Raw genomic sequence first — 24,733 nt, 5'->3', positions numbered from 1 at the left:
TTAACACTCCTGATACATTTGCAGGAGATCTTGTTCTGCTGAAAAAACTTTCTGGCCAGATCATAAGGTGAAAATAAAGGCAAGAACGTCTAAAAAAAGAATACCAATGCAGTCATAACGTAAGAATTGGTACACTGCAATATAATACATGTTTGCTTTTGGGATTCATATTGCTTTAATAGTATTTTGATCAATAATTTACAAATTACAATCAATTTTTATGACTGGAAATTGTGACCTGCACAGTGTCATTTTATGTGTCAAGTTTCTCTCAAGCATCTTCCCAAGGCATTAATTCCTTCAGAGCACAGCATTTATTTTTATTATATATGGCTCATACGTTATTACGTCTATAGAGAATTTCTACTTTTGGAAACCTTATTTGGCTTGAGATACTGTTGAGCAGATTTCATATATTTTGTACTTTACTATGTGTATTCTTTTAGTTAAAAGTTTAAAGTGGTTCTAAAGTTAAGACATATTTTACCTTAATGCATTCCCTGCATTACGGTAAAAAATGTCCAAGTAGTTGTATTTCCACCACCACCACCATTAATACTTACCTGAATCTTTTCTAGATCCAGCACTATGCCCGTCTGCATGCTCCTCTCTCCCTGCTCTCACTGGACACAGAGGCAGCAGCGGGTGCCATTGGCTCTTGCTGCTGTCAATCAAATCCTGTGAGGAGGGCACAGGGGCTGGGCCATGCCTTGCTGCACGTTTCTATGGACACACACTGCCCAGCTCAGGAGCATGCCCGCAAAAAGTATCCCCATAGCAGTCAACTTACTGTGGGGACACTTGCAGTAGATGGGGAGCAGAGAGCATCGGCAGTGGTACCCCAGAAGAGGAGGTAATACCAGAATTATTGATATTGTTTTTATCAGTCAGTCAGAAGCTGTTTAATTGTCCTAATATCTCTGAGATATTACTTCAGTAAAACCTATTTTTGAATAGGTATCCAAATGCTTGGTATTCAGAAAGGACATGTCTGCTGTTAGATGGCAGATTCTCTAAGCACTAACACTCAGCTGAAAAGCCGGTCGTAGTTAGGAGCATTGGTTAGAGAGTCTTGCTATAGCATATTGATTGCCAGCTGTACAAGGCCTGCAGAGCTAGGAAACGTGCATTGCATACCACTAGTTGTCAAAATGTAAGCGATATGTGGAGACGTTTTAACATGTTGTAACTGGTTGGTTGACTCCCTTTTCCTAGTAAAGGAGCTGAGTCTTCAAGAGATTAAAGAAGATCCTGATTCTGACCCTGAGGAAAACAGCATTGTATTTATGGGAATTCTCATCAAAGGTCTGGCGAAGCTGAAAAAGATACCAGAGACCGTGAAAGCCATAAAAGAACGCCTGGAGCATGAACTAAAACAGATAGTAAAACGCTCTACTACTCAAGTTGCAGATAACGGCTATCAACGAGGGGAAAATGTGACTCAAGAAAATCAACCAAAGTATGAAAACATGCAGATGTATAGTTTAAAGTGTATGGCTTGTGCACATGAACTTTATGCACATCTGGCATTTTTATGCTAGCAATGCTTAAATAGCTCATTTAAATCTCTTTTTGCTTACATAGAAAGGGATTAGACACAATTAAATGAAAGATGCCAGTACACGACACAACACTTACAAAAACACATGAGCTTGACCACGTAGTATTTTATTGTATTCTCATCTTTTAGAGTGTTTTCTTATTATACATAATTTCATATTTTACTGGGGACAAAATAGTATTCTGAAGCCCTGGGTTATGCTGTCATGTTCAGGAGAATTGGATACTGGCAAAACAAAATTGTAAGCACAACCTAGTATAATTCCTCCTGCTTCTAGCATGCCTTTGTTTTTTTTTGGTTTTTTTGCTAGTGTCCTTAGGAAAAAGGACATCTTGTCTCTGCTTTGAGAAAGGCCAATCCTTTTTTACTTTTTAATAATACACTTTTTTTTATCAAGATTATTCTGTTCCTGCAGTGCCACTAGGACTGATGTTTGCAGCATCTGGATTAGTTACATCTCTACATTACAGTGGCTACTGTACCCAGATTCCATCAGAAAAAATCTGGTCACTGTATCTTGTGTGTGATGCTCACCTAAGCACATGGTGCAAAGTGTTGAGTTAGCCGAAGGGTGTTCAGCAGGCTCAGGGCTGAGATCCACCTGTGGGGTGAAACCCAGTTCCTTAAGACCCTTTCGGGGTATGCCTGCTGGATAAGCGAACATTGCTGCATAGGGCTTCTCTCTGACATCCTGCCTATCTACCTGAGGGTATCCTCAGGATTGAAGATGGCTGACGTAAGGGCTATTATCCTTTAAAAAGGGGCCCATTTGTGCTGCTCCCCTCTTATAGCGGTTTACCAGCGGAGCTCTGACTGTGACACATTCAATTGTGTATGGGTGGTGGTAGAGGATTGCTTTCTATTTTAAATCTGATGCCATTTTTTGTTTCTCAGGCTTTAACCTAGGTCCACTCACTTAGCGATCCTCTGGGATGCTTTTTTATGGGTTCCCTGTTCAGTGATGATCATAGGTGGCATTAACCCCTCCTGCCCTGCAGTGTATTGTGATAACCCCTGGGGGAGTTCTTTCACAGCTATACAATATCAAAATATACAGTTGTGTTCAAAATAATAGCAGTCAGACATCACTAACCTGATCAATCACTGTTTTTGGTAGAAATGATATTTTTACATGGCAAATAATTTACTAGCAGGTGTAGTAGAGTAATAGAAATCCAACAGACCCAACAGTCATGACATGCATGCTGCTGATTCTGTGTAATTGAATCACTAATTGAAAGGTGCATGTTCACAATAATAGCAGTGTGGAGTTCTATTAGTGAGGTCATTCATTCTTTGAAAAACAGGTAGCAATTACTGCCCTTATTTAAGGAAGGAAGGCAGCAAATGTTGTACATGCTGGTTACAGTGCATTTCTCTCTGAAATTCTGAGGAAAATGGGTCGTTCCAGACATTGTTCAGAAGAACAGCATACCTTGATTAAAAAGTTGATTGGAGAGGGGAAAACATATAAGGAAATGCAGAAAATGATAGGCTGCCCAGCTAAAATGATCACAAATGTTTTAAAATGGCAACCAAAACCTGAAAGATGTGGAAGAAAGCGAAAAACTACCATTCGAATGGATAGAAGAACAGCCAAAATGGCAAGAACCAATAATCAGCTCCAGGAAGATCAAAGAAGGTCTAAAGTTACCTGTGAGGATGCACAGAGAGGGGGGCGGAGCCTAAACATGGCAGCGCAGGAGAGCACAATGTGAGTGCTCTCTGGCAACCTCCTTAGTAGCCACCCTGAGAAACTTCCTGGCACGGTGTGTGGAGCCCTACCTGTGTGAGGAGGTCCTCTGGCGGGAGATGCCAGCGCTTTGAGAGGGAAAGGAGAGGGAGCGGGCACCGAGCTCCAGGAGACTATTCCAACGCGACGAGCAGAGAAACAGCAGCGGGGCTGCCGGGGTGACGGAACGACGTGGCATGATCACGTGTTCAGCCGCAAAGGAAAGCACTGGGAAAGAGAGAAACCGGCCAGCGCCCAGAGAGGAGAGAGAGATGCCAGTCTAATCCCTAACCTGTCAGACATCCATCTGTAGAGGGCCACAAGAGACCCTGAAGGAATCCCCCCGGGACACAATCAGGAGAGAAAAGCGGACAGCTGTAGACTTGGGCCGGCTCACAAGAGAATCGAATGAAGGAGGGTGTGAGTGAAGATGGCCCAGGATAACAGTAAATCTTAAATGTATAGTGTCTTGGACTGTGGGATGTGAATTTAAACCGCTTGCAAAAGAGAGACGGGGATTCCCAGGGGGACTTAAGAGTGTGGACGAAGGAAAAAAAAAAAAAGGTTAAGTGGCTCTAGAAGAGACAGGAAGTGTTAATTGACAAAGAATAGACCAATACTGGCACCCTAACATATATCCTAAAGTCTCCCTCTGGGTGGGTAAAGAGAATAGCCTACACAGAAGATATGAAGAATAAAAGCACTAAAGGAAGCGGGCTTAAAGGGTCCCAGACGGGTACGATTAAAAAATATACGTCCCCGGGGAATGCGACTCCAGAAAGGTCCCAAGGTGGAAGTGAAAAGGGGAAATGAAAACTAGCTTGGAAAATAGCCCTAGATTATCGTTGGGTCTGAATAGTAGCAGCCAACAAATGACAAAAAACATAGAGAGGAAAGATCCTGAAAACGATTTACAAGTACAGAATAAAAGAGAAATGGCAGAAATGTTTAAAAATCTGGAAAAACCTTTAAAGCAAGAAATGACAAGCATACGGCAGGATCTGGGGCATTTGTTACTGAGAATGGAAGAAACTGAGGGAAAAGTTAAAAATCATACCCAAAACATCTCAGATTTAGAAAAAAGGACTACTACTATTAGGAACACGCAGAAAAATTGCTGTATAAGATGGAAGTACAAGAAAACAGGGATAGGAGAAGCAACCTTAGGATACGAGGAATCCCAGAAATCTTTAAAGGGGGAGAACTGCAAGAAATAGTTTGTAAAATTTTAAACTCCATTATGGACAGACCTGAAACAGAGTTAGTCAAATTGGATGGAGTATATAGAACAGGAAAGTTTCACCAAGGAAATGAGAAGGAAAAACCAAGAGATGTGGTTGCTCAGTTGTACAAGTATGGGGAAAAGGAAGAGATTTGGTGAAGGAATAAAGGAAGAACAATTAAGTATGGAGAAATAAACATTCAGATTTTTGCGGATTTATCGCCTGAGACTCTGTGGAGAAGGAGATCCTTGAAACCCTTGTTAGAACAGATGAGAGAACGGAATGTACACTATAGATGGGGCAACCCAGTGTGTTTAATCGGATGGAAGAATGGTGTTACAGCTTATTTGAGATTTTCAGAGGATTTGAGAGACTTCTGTGATAGACTGGAATTGCATAGAACAGTGATTACTGGGTGGGAAGAAGAGGAAGAAATAGGTGTTGGGGGAAAGGAGGATTGGCAGACTGTTAGAAGGGGGAGGTGAGGAGGAGATAGAGGGTTTTTGTGTTTTTTTTTTTTTCTCTCTCTGTCCCCTCTCTACTTCCTCCTTATGGCGTTTCCTTTGGAGATCCATGTTTTTGTTTTTTTCTTTTCTTTTTCCTCAAACGCACGGTGAAAATTAAAGTTAATAGAAATAAACAGATAGATGGAGGGTAATTTGGGAGGTTGGAAAGAGGGAGAGACGTTTATGGGAGGAGTTCAGCCCCAAGGTTTAAATCAATGGTGGGTATAGACCTACAAATGATTAATAGGCAACTTAGAGGCCTAAAAAATGGGTTGGGTAGCAAAAGGGGGGGTTTTGGGTGGGGGGTGGGGGGGAATGGTTTGGGAAATGAGTAGCGGGGCAGTAAGGGGGTGGGTATTGGGAGGGGAATAGGATGGGAAGGGAGTAATAGGGGAGGGTGGATGGGAGGAATTAGGGAGGGGGTATTAAAGTTAACACTCTGCATAAGGAAGGGAAGTATAAGGGAATTGAGGGTGGAAAAGAGGAAATTGAGGAGAAAAAAAGAGACAAAAGAAGTATGGAAGATCTACGGTTTATAACATATAATGTAAATGGGTTGAATTGTCCTGGAAAAAGATTCAAGCTATTCAAGGAGTTGCAACATAGAGAAGCTTCGGTGGTCTTTTTGCAGGAGACACATCTTGAGATTAAGTCAAATATTAAGTTGAATTCTAGAAACTACCCAACATGGTTTTACGCAGTTTCCCCAATTAAGAGAGCTAAGGGAATAGCAATAGGGTTTGCAAAAAACATAGCTTGAGTTGTAGGAGAGAGAAATAGATCCTGAGGGGAGATTTTTGTTTGAGAGGTAGATTGCAAGAGATGGAATGTACAATTGTGAATATTTTTGCCCAAATAAGAGACCGGAGTTATATTTGAAAGGTGTTTTGAGAAAATTGATGGCCTTCAAAAAGGGGCGCTTGATAGTGGCAGGGGACTTGAATTTCTGTATGGATCCACAAATGGATACGACCTCTTCTGCGCAACGAGAGGGATGTAGGTCTTTGAGAACTTTAAAGAAGCTGATGCATGAGTGCCAACTGGTGGATATTTGTAGAATAATACATGAAAAAGAGAGAGACTATACCTTCTTCTCTAATGCACACGAGATGTACTCGAGATTGGATTATATATTGGTTGACCATCAACTTTTTGAGATGGTGGCTAAAGTAGAAATAAAGGCAATGTCTCTCTCAGACCATGCCCCTGTTACATTGAAATTGGGGTGGGGGAGGCGGTTGACAGGTGGTATAGGATGGAAGTTGAATGAGGCTCTTCTGCTGGATCAGGAGATTGATCAGAAGATTAGGGAAGAGATTGAAAGATTTTTTCAGGAGAATGAGACAGGGGAAGTGTCGGTGGCTACAGTATGGGAGTCCCATAAGGCCTACATAAGAGGTATATTGATCGCGTCCGGGGCAAAAAAGAAAAGGGAAAGAAGAGAGAAACTTACTGGGCTGTTAAAAGAAATATTTGACCTGGAGCAGATACATAAAAATAGAATAACAAAAGAGATAAGACAGAAGGTAACAAAAAAGAAAGAAGAATTAGAGATACTGATGGAAGAGGAGAGGAGAAGAGTTTTTAATAAAGTGGCAAGTGAGAGGTATAGATGGGGAGATAGACCAGGAAAATATTTAATGAGAGCCTTGAGGAAAAAGAAAAACAGGAATTATATAGAAAAAATAAGAAACCCCAAGGGAGAAACGGTTTATTCTACTAAAGAGATCGCCAAGGTGTTTAAAGAATATTATAGCAAGCTGTTATAATATTACTTCCCAGGATTCAGTAAATAAAAGTGGAAATGCGAGTAGAGAAAAAAGAAGGGTATATCTAAAAAATGCAGGACTATCGAAGTTAAATGAAGATCAACTGAATTCCTTGATTTAGAAATTACGCAGGAGGAAATAAAAATAGCATTAAAAAGTACCATGACGGGGAAAAGCCCAGGCCCAGATGGTTATACTGTGAGGTACTATAAAAAATATAGTGAATTGTTAATACCGAAATTGAAGAAATATATGAACGCCCTAGGTGGGGAGATGGAGATGAGGTGAGAATCTTTACAGGCCCATTTGGTGCTTATTCAAAAGGAAGGGAAAGATGCTTCTCAGTGCTCTAGCTATAGATCAATCTCACTTTTGAACATAGACACTAAGTTATATGCAAAGGTTTTAGCAAATAGGTTGAAAGATTTAATGCCAGAATGGATCCAGGGGGACCAGGTGGGATTTGTACCAGGGAGGGAGGGTAGAGACAATGGGTTGAGAACTTTGTTGCTTATCCAGAAAGCTAGGAAGGGGAAAACTCGAGTGGTGGTGCTTTCAATCGATGCTGAAAAGGCATTCGATAGAGTAGATTGGAGCTTCATGATGGACACTCTGGAGACTCTAGGATTGGGAGTTAGAATGAGAGAGTGGATAGGAAAATTGTATAGAGAGCCCTCCGCGGTTATTTTGGTTAACGGAGAGAGGTCGGAACCTATTGGGATGTCAAATGGAACAAGACAGGGATGCCCACTGTCTCCATTGTTGTATGTTTTGTGATTGGAGCCTTTACTGGCAACAATTAGGAAAAACATGGACATAAAAGGAATACAGATAGGAGGAACTGAACATAAAGTGGCTGCCTTTGCGGACGACCTGTTGTTCTATGTGGGGAATCCTAGGATAACACTCCCAAATTTAATGAAGAGCCTAAAGGATTATGGGGAGTTATCAAATCTGAAAATCAACCCAACAAAAACTGAGATCTTAAATGTAAATCTTCCAAATAGTGAAAAAGAAAAGATACAAAAAGAATTCCCTTTTATATAGAAAGATAGAGAGATAAAATATCTAGGGGTTAAACTCACTGTTTCATATACGAACTTGTATAAGTTTAATTATATCTCACTTTTAAATGAGATTAAGGAGGAACTAAAGAAATTGGGAGGAGGTAACCCGTCTTGGATAGGGCGCATAAATCTGATAAAAATGGTAATTGTACCTAAAATCCTATATAAATTCCAGATGATCCCAATTAAACTTCCGGAGGTTTTTTTTTTTAAGGTAATTAAAAAGATGTTAACAAGATATACAGTGGGGCAAAAAAGTATTTAGTCAGCCACCAATTGTGCAAGTTCTCCCACTTAAAAAGATGAGAGAGGCCTGTAATTGGCATCATAGGTAGACCTCAACTATGAGAGACAAAATGATAAAAAAAATCCAGACAATCACATTGGCTGATTTGGAAAGAATTCATTTGCAAATTATGGTGGAAAATAAGTATTTGGTCACGTACAAGCAAGCAAGATTTCTGGCTCTCACAGACCTGTACCTTCTTCTTTAAGAGGCTCCTCTGTCCTGCACTCATTACCTGTATCAATGGCACCTGTTTGAACTTGTTATCAGTATAAAAGACACCTGTCCACAACCTCAAACAGTCACACTCCAAACTCCACTATGGTGAAGACTAAAGAGCTGTCGAAGGACACCAGAAACAAAATTGTAGACCTGCACAAGGCTGGGAAGACTGAATCTGTAATAGGCAAGCAGCTTGGTGTGAACAAATCAACTGTGGGAGCAATAATTAGAAAATGGAAGACATACAAGACCACTGATAATCTCCCTCGATCTGGGGCTCCACGCAAGATCTCATCCCGTGGGGTCAAAATGATCACAAGAACGGTGAACAAAAATCCCAGGACCACACGGGGGGACCTAGTGAATGACCTGCAGAGAGCTGGGACCAACGTAACAAAGGCTACCATCAGTAACACACTACGCCACCAGGGACTCAGATCCTGCAGTGCCAGACGTGTCCCCCTGCTTAAGACAGTACATGTCCGGGCCCATCTGAAGTTTTCTAGAGAGCATTTGGATGATCCAGAAGAGGATTGGGAGAATAACATATGGTCAGATGAAACCAAAATAGAACTGTTTGGTAGAAACACAACTCGTCGTGTTTGGAGGAGAGAGAATGCCTAGTTGCATCCAAAGAACACCATACCTACTGTGAAGCATGGGGGTGGTAACATCATGCTTTGGGGCTGTTTCTCCGCAAAGGGACCAGGACGACTGATCCATGTACAGGACAGAATGAATGAGGCCATGTATCGTGAAATTTTGAGTGCAAACCCCCTTCCATCAGCAAGGGCATTGAAGATGAAACGTGGCTGGGTCTTCCAACATGACAATGATCCCAAACATACCACCCGGGCAACGAAGGAGTGGCTTCGTAAGAAGCATTTCAAGGTCCTGGAGTGGCCTAGCCAGTCTCCAGATCTCAACCCCATAGAAAACCTTTGGAGGGAGTTGAAAGTCCGTGTTGCCCAGCGACAGCCCCAAAACATCACTGCTCTAGAGGAGATCTGCATGGAGGAATGGGCCATCATACCAGCAACAGTGTGTGCCAACCTTGTGAAGACTTACAGGAAACGTTTGACCTCTGTCATTGCCAACAAAGGATATATAACAAAGTATTGAGATGACCTTTTGATATTGACCAAATACTTATTTTCCACCATAATTTGCAAATAAATTCTTTCCAAATCAGCCAATGTGATTGTCTGTCTGGATTTTTTTTCTCATTTTGTCTCTCATAGTTGAGGTCTACCTATGATGCCAATTACAGGCCTCTCTCATCTTTTTAAGTGGGAGAACTTGCACAATTGGTGGCTGACTAAATACTTTTTTGCCCCACTGTATATGGAAAAATAAAAAACCTAGAATATCTTATGATTTGTTGAGTAGAAATAAAGGGAAGGGAGGATTGGGAGTGCCATATTGTAAGAGGTATTATAGAGCAGTAGTTCTAGCAAGAATTTATGACTGGACACACAATCCAGAGGGGAAAAGGTGGGTCAAAATTGAAAATGAATTAAGCGGAGTTAACTTGAGTAAAATCATATGGGTACCAGCACAATATAGAGGATTAAAAGATACCACAAGTGTTTATACATTAAATGTTTTAAAGGTTTGGGATAAACTGCACAAGCTTATGAAATGGGATTTTAATTCACAATTAATGTCACTGAGGAACACAGAGTATTTCCCTCCAGGTAGGGAGGAGAGCACAGGAAAATGGTTTAAAAAGGAGGATATTCAACTGAGGGATATTATGGAAGGGCAGGAATTGAGAACACTTAAGGATTTGAAAAAGGACAAAAAGGGAACTTTTCATTAAGATAGACGAGTGGAGAGATCACCAATTAAAACACTTTGTCGGGAGTCTTCCGAACCCTTTGAGATTGAGAAAGGATTGGAGTTTAAGAGGTTGTTGGAATCACGTGGAGATGGGAAACGGGGCACGGCCAAAGTTTATAAGATTCTCACTGAGTTAGACACACACACACAAAGCCAATGTACATAGTAAAATGGGAAAGGGATTTGGGAATAGAGATAGATGAAGACAAACAGAGGAAAATATATAGACTAACACATGAGAACGTAAGCATGAGAGAGGTGGAGGTAAACTATAAGTGTTTAACAAGATGGCACATTTCACCGAACAATGAATATAAGATGAGTGGGGAGAATACACCAGAGTGTTGGCGGGGGTGTGGAAAGATAGGTACGTTACATCACATATGGTGGGAGTGCCCAAAGATTCAAGGTTTTTGGGAGACAATGGTTTATTTGATTGGGATAATTTCTGGGATATAGATAGGATTGGATCCAGAGTTGTCTATTACATAGTACAGAGCTATCAGGGAACAAATATAAGGATTCGGGTATATGGTACTATCTAAATGCGGCAAAAGGTCTGATACCTAAGTTTTGGCATAACTCAGAGGTTCCGAGAGAAGAGGATTGGGTGGAAAGAGTGAATCAGATATGTAGGATGGAGAAACTGTATTATATGCAAGAAAACAAGATGGGGTTATATTACAGGAGGTGGGGAAAATGGGAAGATTTTGGTGAAAATATATGAAGCAGTAGAGTGGGATATGTGAAAGTTCCCCTTACTTAGGAAAAGATGTAATGGAGGAATGCAGAGTGGGTGGTTTTATTTTTGGGGGGGTAGGTTTCAGGGTGGGGGTATTAGATAGGTGGAGGGGGGTAATGGGAATAAAGATAGAAAGGGATATAACTGATGGTTTTGTATGTTATATGAGAGTAATGATGGAACATGTATTTTATATGGAAAATGAATAATTATTTAAATAGGAAAAAAAAAAAGTTACCTGTGAGTACTGTTACAATTAGAAGACGCCTATGTGAAGCCAAGCTAACTGCAAGAAGCCCCCGCAAAGTCCCACCGTTGAAAAAAAGACATGTGCTGAAGAGGTTACAATTTGCCAAAGAGCACATTGACTGGCCTAAAGAGCAATGGCGCAACATTTTGTGGACTGATGAAAGTAAGACTGTTCTTTTTGGGTCTAGTGGCCGGAGACAGTTTGTCAGACGACCCCCAAACACTGAATTCAAGCCACAGTACACTGTGAAGACAGTGAAGCATGGTTGCGCAAGCATCATGATATGGGGATGTTTCTCATACTACGGTGTTGGGCCTATTTATCGCATACCAGGGATCATGGATCAGTTTGAATACATCAGAATACTTGAAGAGGTCATGCTGCCTTATGCTGAAGAGGAAATGCCCTTGAAATGGGTGTTCCAACAAGACAACGACCCCAAACACACCAATAAACGTTACAAGATTGACGTTATGGAGTGGCCAGCCCAATCCCCGGATCTTAATCCAATAGAAAACTTGTGGGGTGACATCAAAAATGCAGTTTCTGAGGCAAAAGCAAGAAATAGAGAAGAACTGTGGAATGTAGTCCAATCATCCTGGGCTGGAATACCTGTTCACAGGTGCCAGAAGTTGGTTGACTCCATGCAACACAGATGTACAGCAGTTCTCAGAAACAGTGGTTATACAACTAAATATTAATTGATTCAAAGGAAAGAAAAATCTTCAAACATTTTCCAGTTTATATAGTGAATGTTTGCGTTTGTAAAGAAGAATACAAACACTGCTATTTTTTTGAACAGTCTAATATTCACTTTTCTTCAATTTTTTAAGAGGAACAACACAAATTTGATATATTTTTCTTCATGTTTTGATTTGGAATAGAATGTGTAGTGTTCCCTATTCATATGTGTGTATGGAAATAAAAGCTGTTAGAAGGATTTTGAGCTTTATTCACTTTTTTAAACACACTGTTTTGAACACAACTGTAGGTTCAGGGGAAGGGAGGAGTGGCCCTAGAGGTCCCGCCGACTCACATATGGCTAAGAACTTAAAGGGTATGTACAGAATTTCCATGATGTTCCTGAATGTCTGGACTGCTGCTCCCAGCCTGGGTTGCTGCCCTCCACACAGGCACCCCTCTGCGGTGGCCCATTCCTTTTGTTTGTCACAAAAGGAATTTTCTGCTACCATGTCCTAATTTATGGATCAGTTTTCGGCCCTATTGGAGTTTTGAGCTCACAGGGGTCACAAGCAGGCCCCCTCTACTTCTCCCCCAAATGTGGATTCTGATCTTTCTTTCACAGCAGCTACTGTTTCTCCTTCATATGTGGAAGATGAGGATGGTGCTTTGTCAAGTTCTGTGGATGTGCCTTGACTCATAACCGCCTGTGTTGACTTTGTCAAAGGTTGCTAGGTTTGGCTGTCTAAAGATGCCTTGGCCTGCTAAAACCTTTTCCTGAACATCCTTTCTTAAATGATAACTGGCCTCAGTCTGAGGTCTTTGCTCCTCACAAGTGTTTTGATTAGCATTATCCTATTAAGAAGGGTTTCCTAAAAAAAAAAGTGCTGTCTCTGTTGTGGACCCAGCCATTTCTTGTCTTAACAAGACCTTCGCTATCCTTGTCAAGGGTATCCCAGTGTTCAAATACCCTTTGGATGTGTGATTGAATGGCCTTTCTTAAGCTCTGTTCTCCATTGTAAGCCCTGCCATTCAACCTGCTGTTGTGACCTTGTCCATCTGCTAAACTCGCTATTTTATCATCTGCCAAAGTGTACCCATTTGCCCTAGAAAAACAGGACAAAAACTCCAGGGACTAAAGCCTCTGTTCCTGTGATAAAAAAAGACTTTCTTCTATTTGTCTCAAGCTTCCAAGGCTAAGCCAGAAACCCAGTTTTGCCATAAGCCCTGAATCCAGTCTGGAAGAAAGTGCTCCTCACAATGAGGGGCAGCCTGTACTTGTAAAGGTGTGTGGGGGGGGGGGGGGGGGGATCTTTTGATCTTCAAGGCCCTCAGGTCCCAGGGCATATCAGGCACTTGGGTTTAAAAGGTTATCTTGGGTTATCTTAACCTAGTTCTGTCGGCTATTCAAAGACCGCCCTTTGAATCTATTTTTCTGTCTATTCTTACTATCCTTAGTTATAAATTGCCTTTCTTACACCATAACTTCTGCAAGGTCATTTTCTAATTTGGAGGGTAAAACCTATAAATAACATGTTCTTGTGCTACATGAGGTAAAGGTTATTTTCAGGCTCAGGGCTTCCTTTCTTTCCAAGGCAGTTTCCTACTTTCGCTTTAATTGGGGCATTGTTCTATCATTTTTCTGTCCTGCTTCTAAACACCCTAAATAAATTTCCTCCATTGTCAGATGTAGTACTTGTTGCTCGAGTTTATCTCTCAGCTGCAGCTCCCTTTTGGCAATCCCAATCTCTGTTTGTTGTTTCAGAGGGTCCCCATAGGGATAACATGCTTCTCATTCAGCTATCACTAGGTAGATTCAACAGTGCATTATTAAAGCTTATGATCGCAAGGGAAAGTTTCACTCTTTCATGATCATACTGCACTCCACTAGATTAGTTAGGGCTTGATAGGATGATTTTCATCGTCTGTTGCTCAGATTTGTAAGGCTTTTGTTCACACTTTTGTTAAGTGGATGTTCAGGCCTCAGCTGATGACAGATTAATTCATAAGGTTTTTCAGATGGTACTGTAAGCTACCTTGAGCTGCCCTTGTTAACCTGTTTGTTTTTCCTTTATTGGCTGGTTTGACTGCTTTTGGACTTGAAAGTGTTTCAGAATACTATCCTGTGTCCCATAATGTACAATTAAAATTATACTATATTTCTTACCTGTAAAATCTTTTTCTTGAAGTATATTACAGGACACAGGCCCCTCTTTTCTAGTTTTATGATTCTCCCCTATCATTGCTTGCTAATTAACTGAAGCATGCTGGGAGCTGGAGGGGTTATACTAGACCAGTGGTCTCCAAATTGCGGCTCGAGGGCAAGATGCGGCCCTTTGTTTACTTTTATCTGGCCTTTGGCGCATTATTTCCCCCCATTGTCAGCAACAGTGGGGCATGGTTCCTGTCACTGACACCAACGATTGGGCACTATTCCTACCATTTAATACCAAGGATGAGGCACTATTACTCCCCCTAATACTAATCATGGGACATTGTTTACTCCCAAGCCAGAATATTTTCTGCTTCAACTGAAAACAGTCCTGTCCCCCTAAAGTTTGAAGGACTGTAAACTGGCTCATTCTTTAGAATGTTTTTGACCTCTGTACTAGACTGTCCTTACAGCTTAGCTTTGTTAGTGTCCAATTCTCCTGAAGATGGTAGTATAATCCCAATGTTTCAGATTAATATCCTGTGTCCTTTTAATGTGCTGCAAAAAAATTATTAGTCTTACAGATTAGAAAATAAAACTATTTTTTTCACATTTAAATTGTTCCTGTTCTTTTACAATTAAGATTTATTTAATTAGAATTATTTAATTAAGTTATCAAATTAGATCTGTGATGCTCTATCTTTTTTCACATTTATGAAGAATACCCTGGGAACACACACTGTTGACAGAATTGTCTCCATTTATTTTTCTTTTTAAATTAGGACTTATCTGTTCTGCTTTGGGCCCAGAACTCTATCAACACATATGCTGTTGCCTCTAATGATGTAAAACACTTGCTTGTTGGCAGTCAGAGATGATGAAATCTCAGCTGTCAGTGCATCCAACATCAAAAACAGAAAAATCAGAACAAGGGACCTAACTTGCCATTTGTAGAACTGCATTACAGTTTCTGTAAATGGAACAGAATCTGTGAATGGAGGGGACAGAGATATCAATCATCCACCCATTCTATTGTTAAATCATGTTCCATTCATGAAAGCTTTAGTATGGCTTTTATGAATGGCAGAGCTGGGCGGAAAGGTTGGGCATAGTCAGGCTTTCTTGATGAAAGACTGTGACAGCTCTTTAGTTGTATTACCCTGCTTTGCATCAGAAGATTGCCAGGGGGAGGGTAGCAGGATGAAGGAAGATTACTACTGACAGCAGAGGAATCCGCAGAAGGGACACATCCTAGTTACTGTAAAGCATGTCCCTTGTGCTGATTTTTCTGTTTTTTGATTTTGGCTGCACATAAGCTTCAAGTCTTATAAGATAGCAGTTTATATTTATAGCAAGAATGAGGAATATTGTTATTTAGAATTATTTGATTTAGTAGGACTGTCATATATGCTGTATGTGTTGATTAATCTGAAATGTGAGTTTTGGTGATGAGTCAGGCACTGCTAAGCTGCCTGATTTTATAGAGATAGGAGATAGATATGTAAACAGAACTTGAGCCTTTGCTTTTGATAATTGAAGTCTGAGAGAAAGGGGGGATTGTACAATAACTATTTATGACATATACTAATTTGATTTAAAAATACAATAGATGTGAAGCTTTTGGTCAAGAACACTTTATGCTCCTGGTGACTGAGTTGAGTCATTTCCAGTCATATCACCCATTCCAACTAACAAAGTAAAGATGAGCAACCATAGAGGCTGTTGTCATTCAGTGAGTTTTTAAATTCAGTAGTAGCCTGGATGACTGTTTTCACATCTCCACTATAGCTTCTCTATAGTGCTCTGATCCTTCTCTCTATTAATTCTATTATGAATATACAATTAAAATTTGATGAACATATTTTAATAGTTTGCTTTATGTAATTGCATTTTCCCACTATTGCCTCCTCCTTTAGTTTAGTTAGCAAATAGGGAGAGATAGAGAACAGGAGCGATGGATATAGACATTTATCTACAAACTAATGTTTTTTTAATGGCTCCTTCCCTAGGCTACTCTTGGAACTTCTAGAGCTGCTTTTTGACAAGTTTAATGCTGTGGCCGCTGCACACGCTGTAGTTTTGGGGCATCTGCAGCAGACTGTGGCTTCTCCCAGCAGTCAACATGATGGAGACATTAAGCTATATGACATGGCTGACGTCTGGGTAAAGATACAGACAGTTATCCAGGTAATGCATTCATCACAATAGATATAAAACAATATTTTGCTGTGTCTGCTTATTTGGTTGCCTCTAGTTTAGAGATTTTCTATATTAATTTGTTGCAAAGTGATGGCAACTGTAGAGTTTGGACAACTATCCATTTTTTTACCCAATATAGACAGGTACTCCTGCATATTATAAGTAGGATCTACAGTAAGAGTAAAAGTGTCATGCAACGTAATAGGTTTTGTCAACAGGCTTGGGCTTGTGTTGATGATATCAGTTTGAGATGCTTCTGAGATCATTTGGAATTCATTTCCAGGTGCACTTGACCTTCTACATTTATATGGGATTGCAAAATCTACTTGAAGCGAACAAAGCATGCTATCAAAGGCCCTAAATGGCAGTTACCAAACACCTGAGGCATTTTACTACATTTATATTTTTTGTGTGGCTATAGAGGTAAATTTGGCAGCCAGTGCCACTGTCAAACACAAGGGGAACACAAACATGAGCCAAACACTTGGCTAGCAGGTATGGCACAGTATTTCTGTACAAAATCACCTTCTGAATTCCTGACAGCTGCTGCTCTACAGTCCTCTTAAAAAAGCATTCCACCATGGATGGCTTTTCAAAGGGGTGGAAGAGGCTGCCGTCTATGTGAATGATTTCTTAAAAGTGTATATTACTCCAACATTTCATATACCCGATGTATCTGTGTTTCCATGTACTTCTATGAAAAAGCATCCTATCCTCTTTGCATTGCTTCCTTTGTGTAAAATAACGGGACTTGCCACAGTCTCCCTGCTTTCCTTTTTCAAACTTGCTACATTAGGCATGAGATCACATCCATCCCAGAGTGGTCAGTTTTCTTCTTTGCATTCTGCTTGGGAGCACAACTTGCTTGTATCACGGTGGTCATACTTGTGCTGACCCCCCCTTCCTGCACAGCTGATCACTGGGAAGAGTAGTGTGCTGCTGTTTATCCACTTCCTGCTGACAACCCCCCCCCCCCCCTTCCACAGCTTTCTAAGCCCATTATGATCATGGTTTACATACATTTTAATTCCAATCATGGAAAAACTATCTGAGTACAGTATTTATGTATAGCAAAATGCATATGGGCATTTGCCGTGTTTTTACTGCATTTGCGGTGCATTTTTTAAAGGACATGTGACTCAAAAACCATGCCAAAAACACAACACGAGTGCGTTTTCGATGCATTTTTGCCCTGTTTTCCATTGATTTCAATGGGGCCCACAACTGATCCAAAGGAATACATTGTCACTAGTTTTTCTTAAGCTTTTTTTTTTTTTAACACAAAAGCAGAATAAAAACGGATTAGTGTGAAAGCAGCCCTTTCACATGGGCTTTCCATTTGTCTGTTGATGGATGAAAAAGAGACATCAATGCATTCTTGTGGGCAAATGGATTTTTCATCCATTTACAGATGCCATCCATTTACATCAGTTTTTTGTCCATTTCCGTTCAGGTCCATTTTTTACACGGAACGGGTCTGCATTTTGTTCCGTTAAAAACGGAATGGAAAAAAAGTTTTTTTTTTAATTTTTTTTATTTTACAATGTTTTTTCACAAAACAACAGCTTCAGTTCCTTAGGCCCCTTTTTAGATGGGCTGGACCTGTTGTTTTGTTAGGGTTTTGGGGTTGTATTCGATATGTGCAAACAGAGATCACACAAATACTTATAAGCAAAACATTTATTACAAGTAATGACAGATCTACAGATAAAGATAAAGAAAATATAACAAGAATACTTAACTAAAGATGCTGTTTCCGCCATGGGTCCCTCCATTATATAGCGTGGCTGATTATCAGAACAGACGCATGTTTAACGCAAGCTATGGGTCGAGACAAATATTTCTAGTCTAGTTGTGTTATATACCGGACTTGTGTGTAAGCAATTGACAACCCACCCTCCATACAAAGAGTAGAGCAGTGGTCTGACTTGTCCAAATAGTCACATTTCTTTGTTATTTAAGATAATCAGACCTTGTCCTCGTACAGCCCTTTACCAAGGCTTGGAGGCATTCTTAAACATTTGTGAGGCCAACATTAATAAGGAAATATAAAATATACAATTTTCCCATCACTCGTCAGATCTGCCTGCTCAGCGGGGGATCTCTTCGCTGATTCCCGCTGAGCAGTCTGATGGCAGGTCTGTGTCTTCTCTGCTGCTGCAGAGCAGGCACAGACAGTCCACTGTTTTTTATGGGGCGGTCGGATGGAAACGGATCGCCTATCCGTTTCCACCAACTGTCATCCGATCCGTCGGACAGATGGGGAACGGATCCCTATCTGTCTGTCTTTAGTGTACAAGATCGGATCGGATACCAGTGGGTGTCAGTGGACACATGTCCGCTAACACCGGCTGCTCCATAGAGATCTGTGGATGGTCCGTTCGAGTCCGCCTGAAAAACTGACAGGTGGACCCGATTGGACTGTCAGTGTCAATGCGGCCTTAGTGTGATGCAGCCAGAAAAAACCACATTAGTGTCTGTCAATATCTTTCAATATTCCAGCAAAATGAAACCTAGCAAGTTAGCCCTCAGTCCTATAAACTCAACCATGGACAAAATAGGATACAACCAAGCATTTTATAGTGTCCTGTAATTCGTTTCGATTCACCACTTTTTAAGTAGGGGGGATGGAGGTGCTATAGCGGAACTTCCCTTTTAGGGTGAAGTTCCACTTTATTAACATTTACATGGACTTATATTGTATGAAGAGATTATAAAGCTTGTCCGAGCTGCTTCTTCTGTTCTCATGAGTGTCTGCTTCTCAGGCAGCCCACAGGTGAGTCCCATCCACACACTCCATGTGGATGGGGGAATCTTCCCCGCTGAGCTACTGTATTCTGAAAGCAGAAAGACTTATCCACCATCAGAATACACTAACCAGCTTTGTAGGCTGTAGCCTGCAGTGCTTATCAAGCAGGGAAAATCTGACATGGCAACCTCTCTGCCTGTACACGGATCAACATTTTGTTGGCCCCTGCTGAACCGTATGAATTTTTATCCATATATGTACAGCTTTAAACTAAAGAGCTGTGTTGTATACGAGGCTGGTAGTTAATGTATGCTGTGATGGTGGAAAACACTAATGGGTATGATTTAAAGGTTATAACGATAAACTAATTTGTCTGACAAATGTACTCATTTGAGGCCTGAGGGGACATAAACTATCATCTGCTGTATCCCAATAATCAGCCAACTGTAGAAGGTACAAGATGGAGCCCACAAGCAAACTAAACTGGAGCCTTTGTCCAGCAGTGCCCCCTAGTGGAAGCAATGCATATTTTTCTTGTTTGAGAACTGCATTGAGAAGTACAGTGCTACTTGAATTGAATTGTATTCCAGGATTTCCTTGTCTTCAGCTGAAAGAATAAAGAAAGCCTCAGACATCTTTCATTATCTGGATTTTTTGTCCTCCGATTGCCTGTAGGACTACAAGTTGCATTATACAGTGCCTTCTGGTGCTTCTCAGTATCTTGAAAACTACAAGTTCCATTATTGCACTCCATTCTATGTAGGACTACAGCTGACGAGCTGTATATCTTTTTATCGAGTCCCCAAATTTCTTTGCTCTCCTTTGATTTGTACTTCAAACTATCTAGATATCTGTAGGAAATTCATTGCAGCAGTAGTGGAGTTTCATGATGTTATCTTGGAAGGTTGTTTTTCATGACATTGGTAAAATGGTACAGCACAATAGTTTTCAATTTAGCAGGATAATAATTGCTAATGTGACCTGCTGTTCTATATAGGTCAGTGGAAACTATTTAATATAATGTAGAAGATATATGGAGCTGAGAATATGTGCATGGATAGAAGAGACCATATTTGCAGATGGAGCAGATATGGCTCCATCCAAATAGGTGTTTTCATATCTGTGTGTATTTTTTATCATGGTATCCATATAATAGCTTTACATCTTGTGGGAAATATCTGTATTTACTTAGCTTTTTGTTATTATGTGCAAGACAGAATGTCAATGATCTGTTTGCTCATTCTTACTAGATCTTTTGTTGGGGTATCATAAATACAATTTTTCCATTTTTTTTTTATCTCACAGTGCTTTTCTATAACACAGTTCTCCTCAATTTATATATATCCCAACATATTAGATCTCCAAAGGCTGTACCAACAGCTCAGCTGATACAGTTGGTTAGCACTGTGAGATTGGGAAACATGGCCACCAATGCTAATGAGACCTCCTCTACAGGAGAGTCCTTCTAATATAGGACAGGTTAATGCTTTATGCTGTTTTATCACTTACTGTGGCTGTTTCTGTAAATGTTTTCCTTTTTTAATTAAACCTTAATTTACTTAGAACAGTATTCCAATGTTCTTAATTAAAGCGATTACTTTTTCCGCAAGAATTGCATGTGGAATACAAATTGCAGGATGTTTTTCAGACAAGCACAGGTTGTCATTTTTATTATATGCAGTCTCCTTATTCAATTTCTTTCTGAAGATAATTGGCTTTAATGTACTCGCTGCTGCACAAATCAAGCCTTTTTTGTTATTTATTGCAGTAGTGTTGGGAGTGGCTGCTTGTTTATGTTCCATATTTGGTGAAAACGGGAATACAAATTTTGCTGGCCATAGTTCAGCAATGAAATAAAGTGCTAATAACATCCAGGAAACATGCTACACATTCTTTTTAGTACACCATGGTGTAAAATACAAGGTAGTAATGAATTTAATTAAACTTACCTTGTCACGGTAGAGGGTCACATGTATCTAGTAATATACTTGCTAGAATAGAATTAACTTTACAGTGACCAGTGTCTTACAATTCTACTGCTTTACTGCTCCTGGGCTGCTGCAAGTATTGCACACTTTTGGTTGTGTGGAAAACCTGCTATCCCATACGAGCCTATGGGAGAAACTACTTGAATACTGCGGGAAAACAGGTTATTCAACCCATGGGTCAAATAATTGCTGCAGCTGTTGAACAGCAACGTTTCAACACATAGGCAACCAGAAAGGAAGGTATATTCCCTTTTCATTCAACAGCTATGTCATTGGGTATTTCTAAGCCTGTTTTTCCATTTACCTGCTGTCTTGCAGAAGACCATGTTCTCTGAAGGAGGCAGGCAGCAAAAGTAGATAACATTAGGGATAGCTAAATTCTTGGCTGATCTCAAAACACCAATTTATGGAATGATGTGACTCTTACAAAAAATAATCAAAAGTATTTTTGGACACAACTAATGTAAACACCTGAATTTGCCTTGATATTGACAACCTGTAATCTCCTGCACAGTGGCCTTCAGACTGGTGGAACAAGAAACCGTACTAGCATCCAGATAGCATCTGCTGCAGTGCTCGTGTGCGGATCGTGAATATTATGACTTGAGCACATAGTAAATCATTGATTACACTTGCTGGTGGTTCTTTTTTGTCAGAAGCCTTGGGACATGTTTTTACAAAGCTGTGCTACTGCTAAAGTGGAGGTCAGGGACTTGGCTGTGATGTCTGGCAGGAGTGTCTGGACCACAAACTTGAGCACAAATAGTGACTAATCTTTGGCATATAAAACAGATCCCATGCATATATTTCAACTGTGTGTTAGGCTGTCTGCCTGGATTTTTAGCCTTAAAGCAAACCTTGTGGGGAAAAAGTCTGATAGCTCTACATTCCTTCTAACCTGTGTTAACAGGGAACTTTCTTTGATTATGTATGAATGTCTTTGCCAGAATAACTTTAACTATAACAAAAGAACAAAACCTTGAGTGTAGAGGTGATAGAACTAGAGATGTGAAATTTCTGGAAATTTTGAAGCCATGAGAAAAAAACAATCCCTGTTTTTTGTTCTGGAAAAAATGGAAATTTTCTGAAAAAGTGGAAAAAAATTCACTGTGGAGTAGTTTAACAAATTGAGAATTGATACACTGGGGTTAAATGCAGTGTATACAGTATAAAAGTATTATGATTGAAATACAAATACAGCTTATTCAGTAAATAAACTAGATTTTTAAAATTTGTGATGGTCCAGAAGCAGCAGGAAGATATTTCTAGAATGAGAACTCTGGAGGAAAGCTACTTGCACTTTAATAATTGTCCTCATCATTTTATTCCATAAAGTATTTTTTAACTACTTGCCCTCCCGAGGATTTTTCCTCCTTCCTGACCAGGCTATTTTTTGTGTTACGGCGCTGCATTATTTTAACTGACAATTGCGCGGTCATGCAACGCTACACCCAAATGAAATTTACGCCCTTTTTTCCTATGATTTCTTTCGGTGGTATTTGATCACCTGTGCGGTTTTTTTTATTTTTTGCGCTATAAAAAAAAAAAGACCAGCAATTTTGAGAAAAAAAAACAATATTTTTTACTTTTTGCTATTGAACATGTCCAGTAAAAAAATAAAAAAAAATAAAATGTCATAAATTTAGGCCAAAATGTATTCTGCTACGTCTTTGCTAAAAAAAAAATAAAAATAAAACAAAAAACAATGTGTTAATTATTTGCTTGCGTGAATATTATAGCAGTTACAAATGGGATTTTTTTTTCATTTTTACTAGTTATTACTAGTGATCAGTCACTTATAGCGGGACTGCAGCGGACATTCTGACACTTGGGAGAACTGACTTGGTGTCACTGACATCCCCAGTGACACCAATACAGTGATCAGTGCTAAAAAAAAAAGCACTGACAGTACTAATAGCACTGGGCAGGAAGGGGTTAACATGAGGGGCGATCAAAGGGTTAACTGTGTGCTCGGAGTGTTTTACAATGGGGCAGTGTGCGTGTGATTCACTGTAATCACACTGCTGTGGATGGCTGTGCTGTGCACAGCCATCCACAGCAGTGTGCCCGAGCTGACAGGGAGAAGGACTGTTAGTAAACAAAACAGTCGTCCTCCCTGTTGGAGATTGTCGGAAATCACCAGGCGCTGGTGAGTAATTACCGGCCGGGGCTCAGTGATTGACAGCCGTGGCTGCGAATGGTGTTGTTTGCCGCCTTGTAGCAGTATTTCTGGTCGGCAAGCAGTTAATGGCTTTAGGGCACCTCTGGCATACAAGGATGTGTTTTGTCATCCTTGTAGCATTTGGAAAAGAAAATTTCTCACAATATTTGAAAATTACAGCTTTCTGTCAGCAGAAACTGCACTGTGGAAATGTTTCCAAACTCTTGATGTTGTTCTCACTAATTTACTGAGAATAGGAAAAAAAAACAATTTACTGACCAGACTATAGGTAAACACTACACTGTGATGGTGTAAAACACTAATGGGAATGATTTAAAGGTTATAAAGATAAACTAATTTGTCAGACAAATGTACCCAATTAAGGCCTGAGGGGATATAAACTATCATCTGCTGTATCCCAATAATTGCCAAACTGTAGAAGGTACAAGATGGAGCCCACAAGCAAACTAAACTGGAGCCTTTGTCCAGCAGTGCCCCCTAGGGGCAATGCATATTTTTCTTGTTTGAGAACTGCATTGAGAAGTACTGTGCTGCTTGAACTGTATTCCAGGATTTCCTTGTCTTCAGCTGAGAAAATGTAAGACTTTACATAAAGAAAGCCTCAGACATCTTTCATTAAGGTCTTCGTGTTATATAGTTTGAATACCATGTCATGGATATATTATTTATCATTGTAGCAGAGCATATTCCACACAGTTTTTTTTGTCTTGTTTTTTTCCCCAATTTTTCCGGAGAAAAACAAAAACGGCTTTAAAAAAAAAACTTTTCCCCAGGTCATTCTATTCCTAGTTAAAACACCTATTAAGTTTTTATTGCTGTCTGTGCCCCCCTCAGAATAATTTACCCTATCTATTTCTCCTGTTTATCATTATCAGTGAAAGTGGGAAAGAAATCTCCAATTTTTGGTTGTCAATAGAACAGCTATAGATAATAAACATTGTAATGGGGACACTAGTTCAGGGACATTCATTTTGTATGGGCTCAAATTGCACCGAAAAGGTATCGGGTTCGGTTATCAGAGCACTTGTGAAATTACTCGGTATCCGTATCGGTTTAACCCTACTAAATATTTCTAGTATGCTAATGCAAAATCTGGAAACTTAAATCTGTCTATCTTTTGTAGCACATTTTAAAGGCAAACTTCTGTCTGTAAGAACTCTGTTCTCTGGTGTGAGATTTGGAAAACACCTCCTGCCAGTTCCTAACAGGCTGAAAAGGAATTAATTGCTCACTGCCTGCAGAAACACTCCTCCTGGATAAACATTTTGTTTCATATGTCTTTACTCCTCATCACTAAGGCTCTCTGTCACTTTCCTTGTGGCGGCCAGGCTGACAGATTGCAGGTTGGACATGCCCTTCCCTCAGATTTACATGCGTGGTGACAGAGCATTTAATTGTTGCCTGGCTCCAATGAATATTCATGGTTCACAGAACAATACAATTATGCTCTCAGTTGTCACAACAAAACTTGCTGTGGCCTTTTGGTGAATGGGACCTAGCAGAACAATCAATGAGCATAGATAACTCATTTCCAGGGCTATATGCAGAGAAATATGGAAAGAACAGCTTGTATTGGGAACAC

The 24,733-nt window shown here is 40.1% G+C and overlaps 1 protein-coding gene across 1 annotated transcript in view; it reads left to right on the top strand.

Moving 5' to 3' along the window:
* The window catches only part of EXOC4 (exocyst complex component 4), a 634,255-nt gene that overhangs the window by 97,420 nt on the left and 512,102 nt on the right, over nt 1-24,733 (top strand). The window contains exons 6-7 of the mRNA XM_089676875.1: nt 1,216-1,459; nt 16,043-16,220. Of these exons, the coding sequence (XP_089533001.1) occupies nt 1,216-1,459; nt 16,043-16,220 (422 nt within the window). The remainder of the gene's footprint in view (nt 1-1,215; nt 1,460-16,042; nt 16,221-24,733) is intronic.

Source organism: Staurois parvus, unplaced genomic scaffold (genome assembly GCF_062004578.1).
Source record: "Staurois parvus isolate SC_StPar_1 unplaced genomic scaffold, SC_StPar_1.0 ptg000175l, whole genome shotgun sequence".
NCBI classification, from domain to species: domain Eukaryota; kingdom Metazoa; phylum Chordata; class Amphibia; order Anura; family Ranidae; genus Staurois; species Staurois parvus.
The sequence above is the reverse complement of the archived record's forward strand: the minus strand, read 5'-3'. Positions and strand labels throughout refer to the sequence as shown.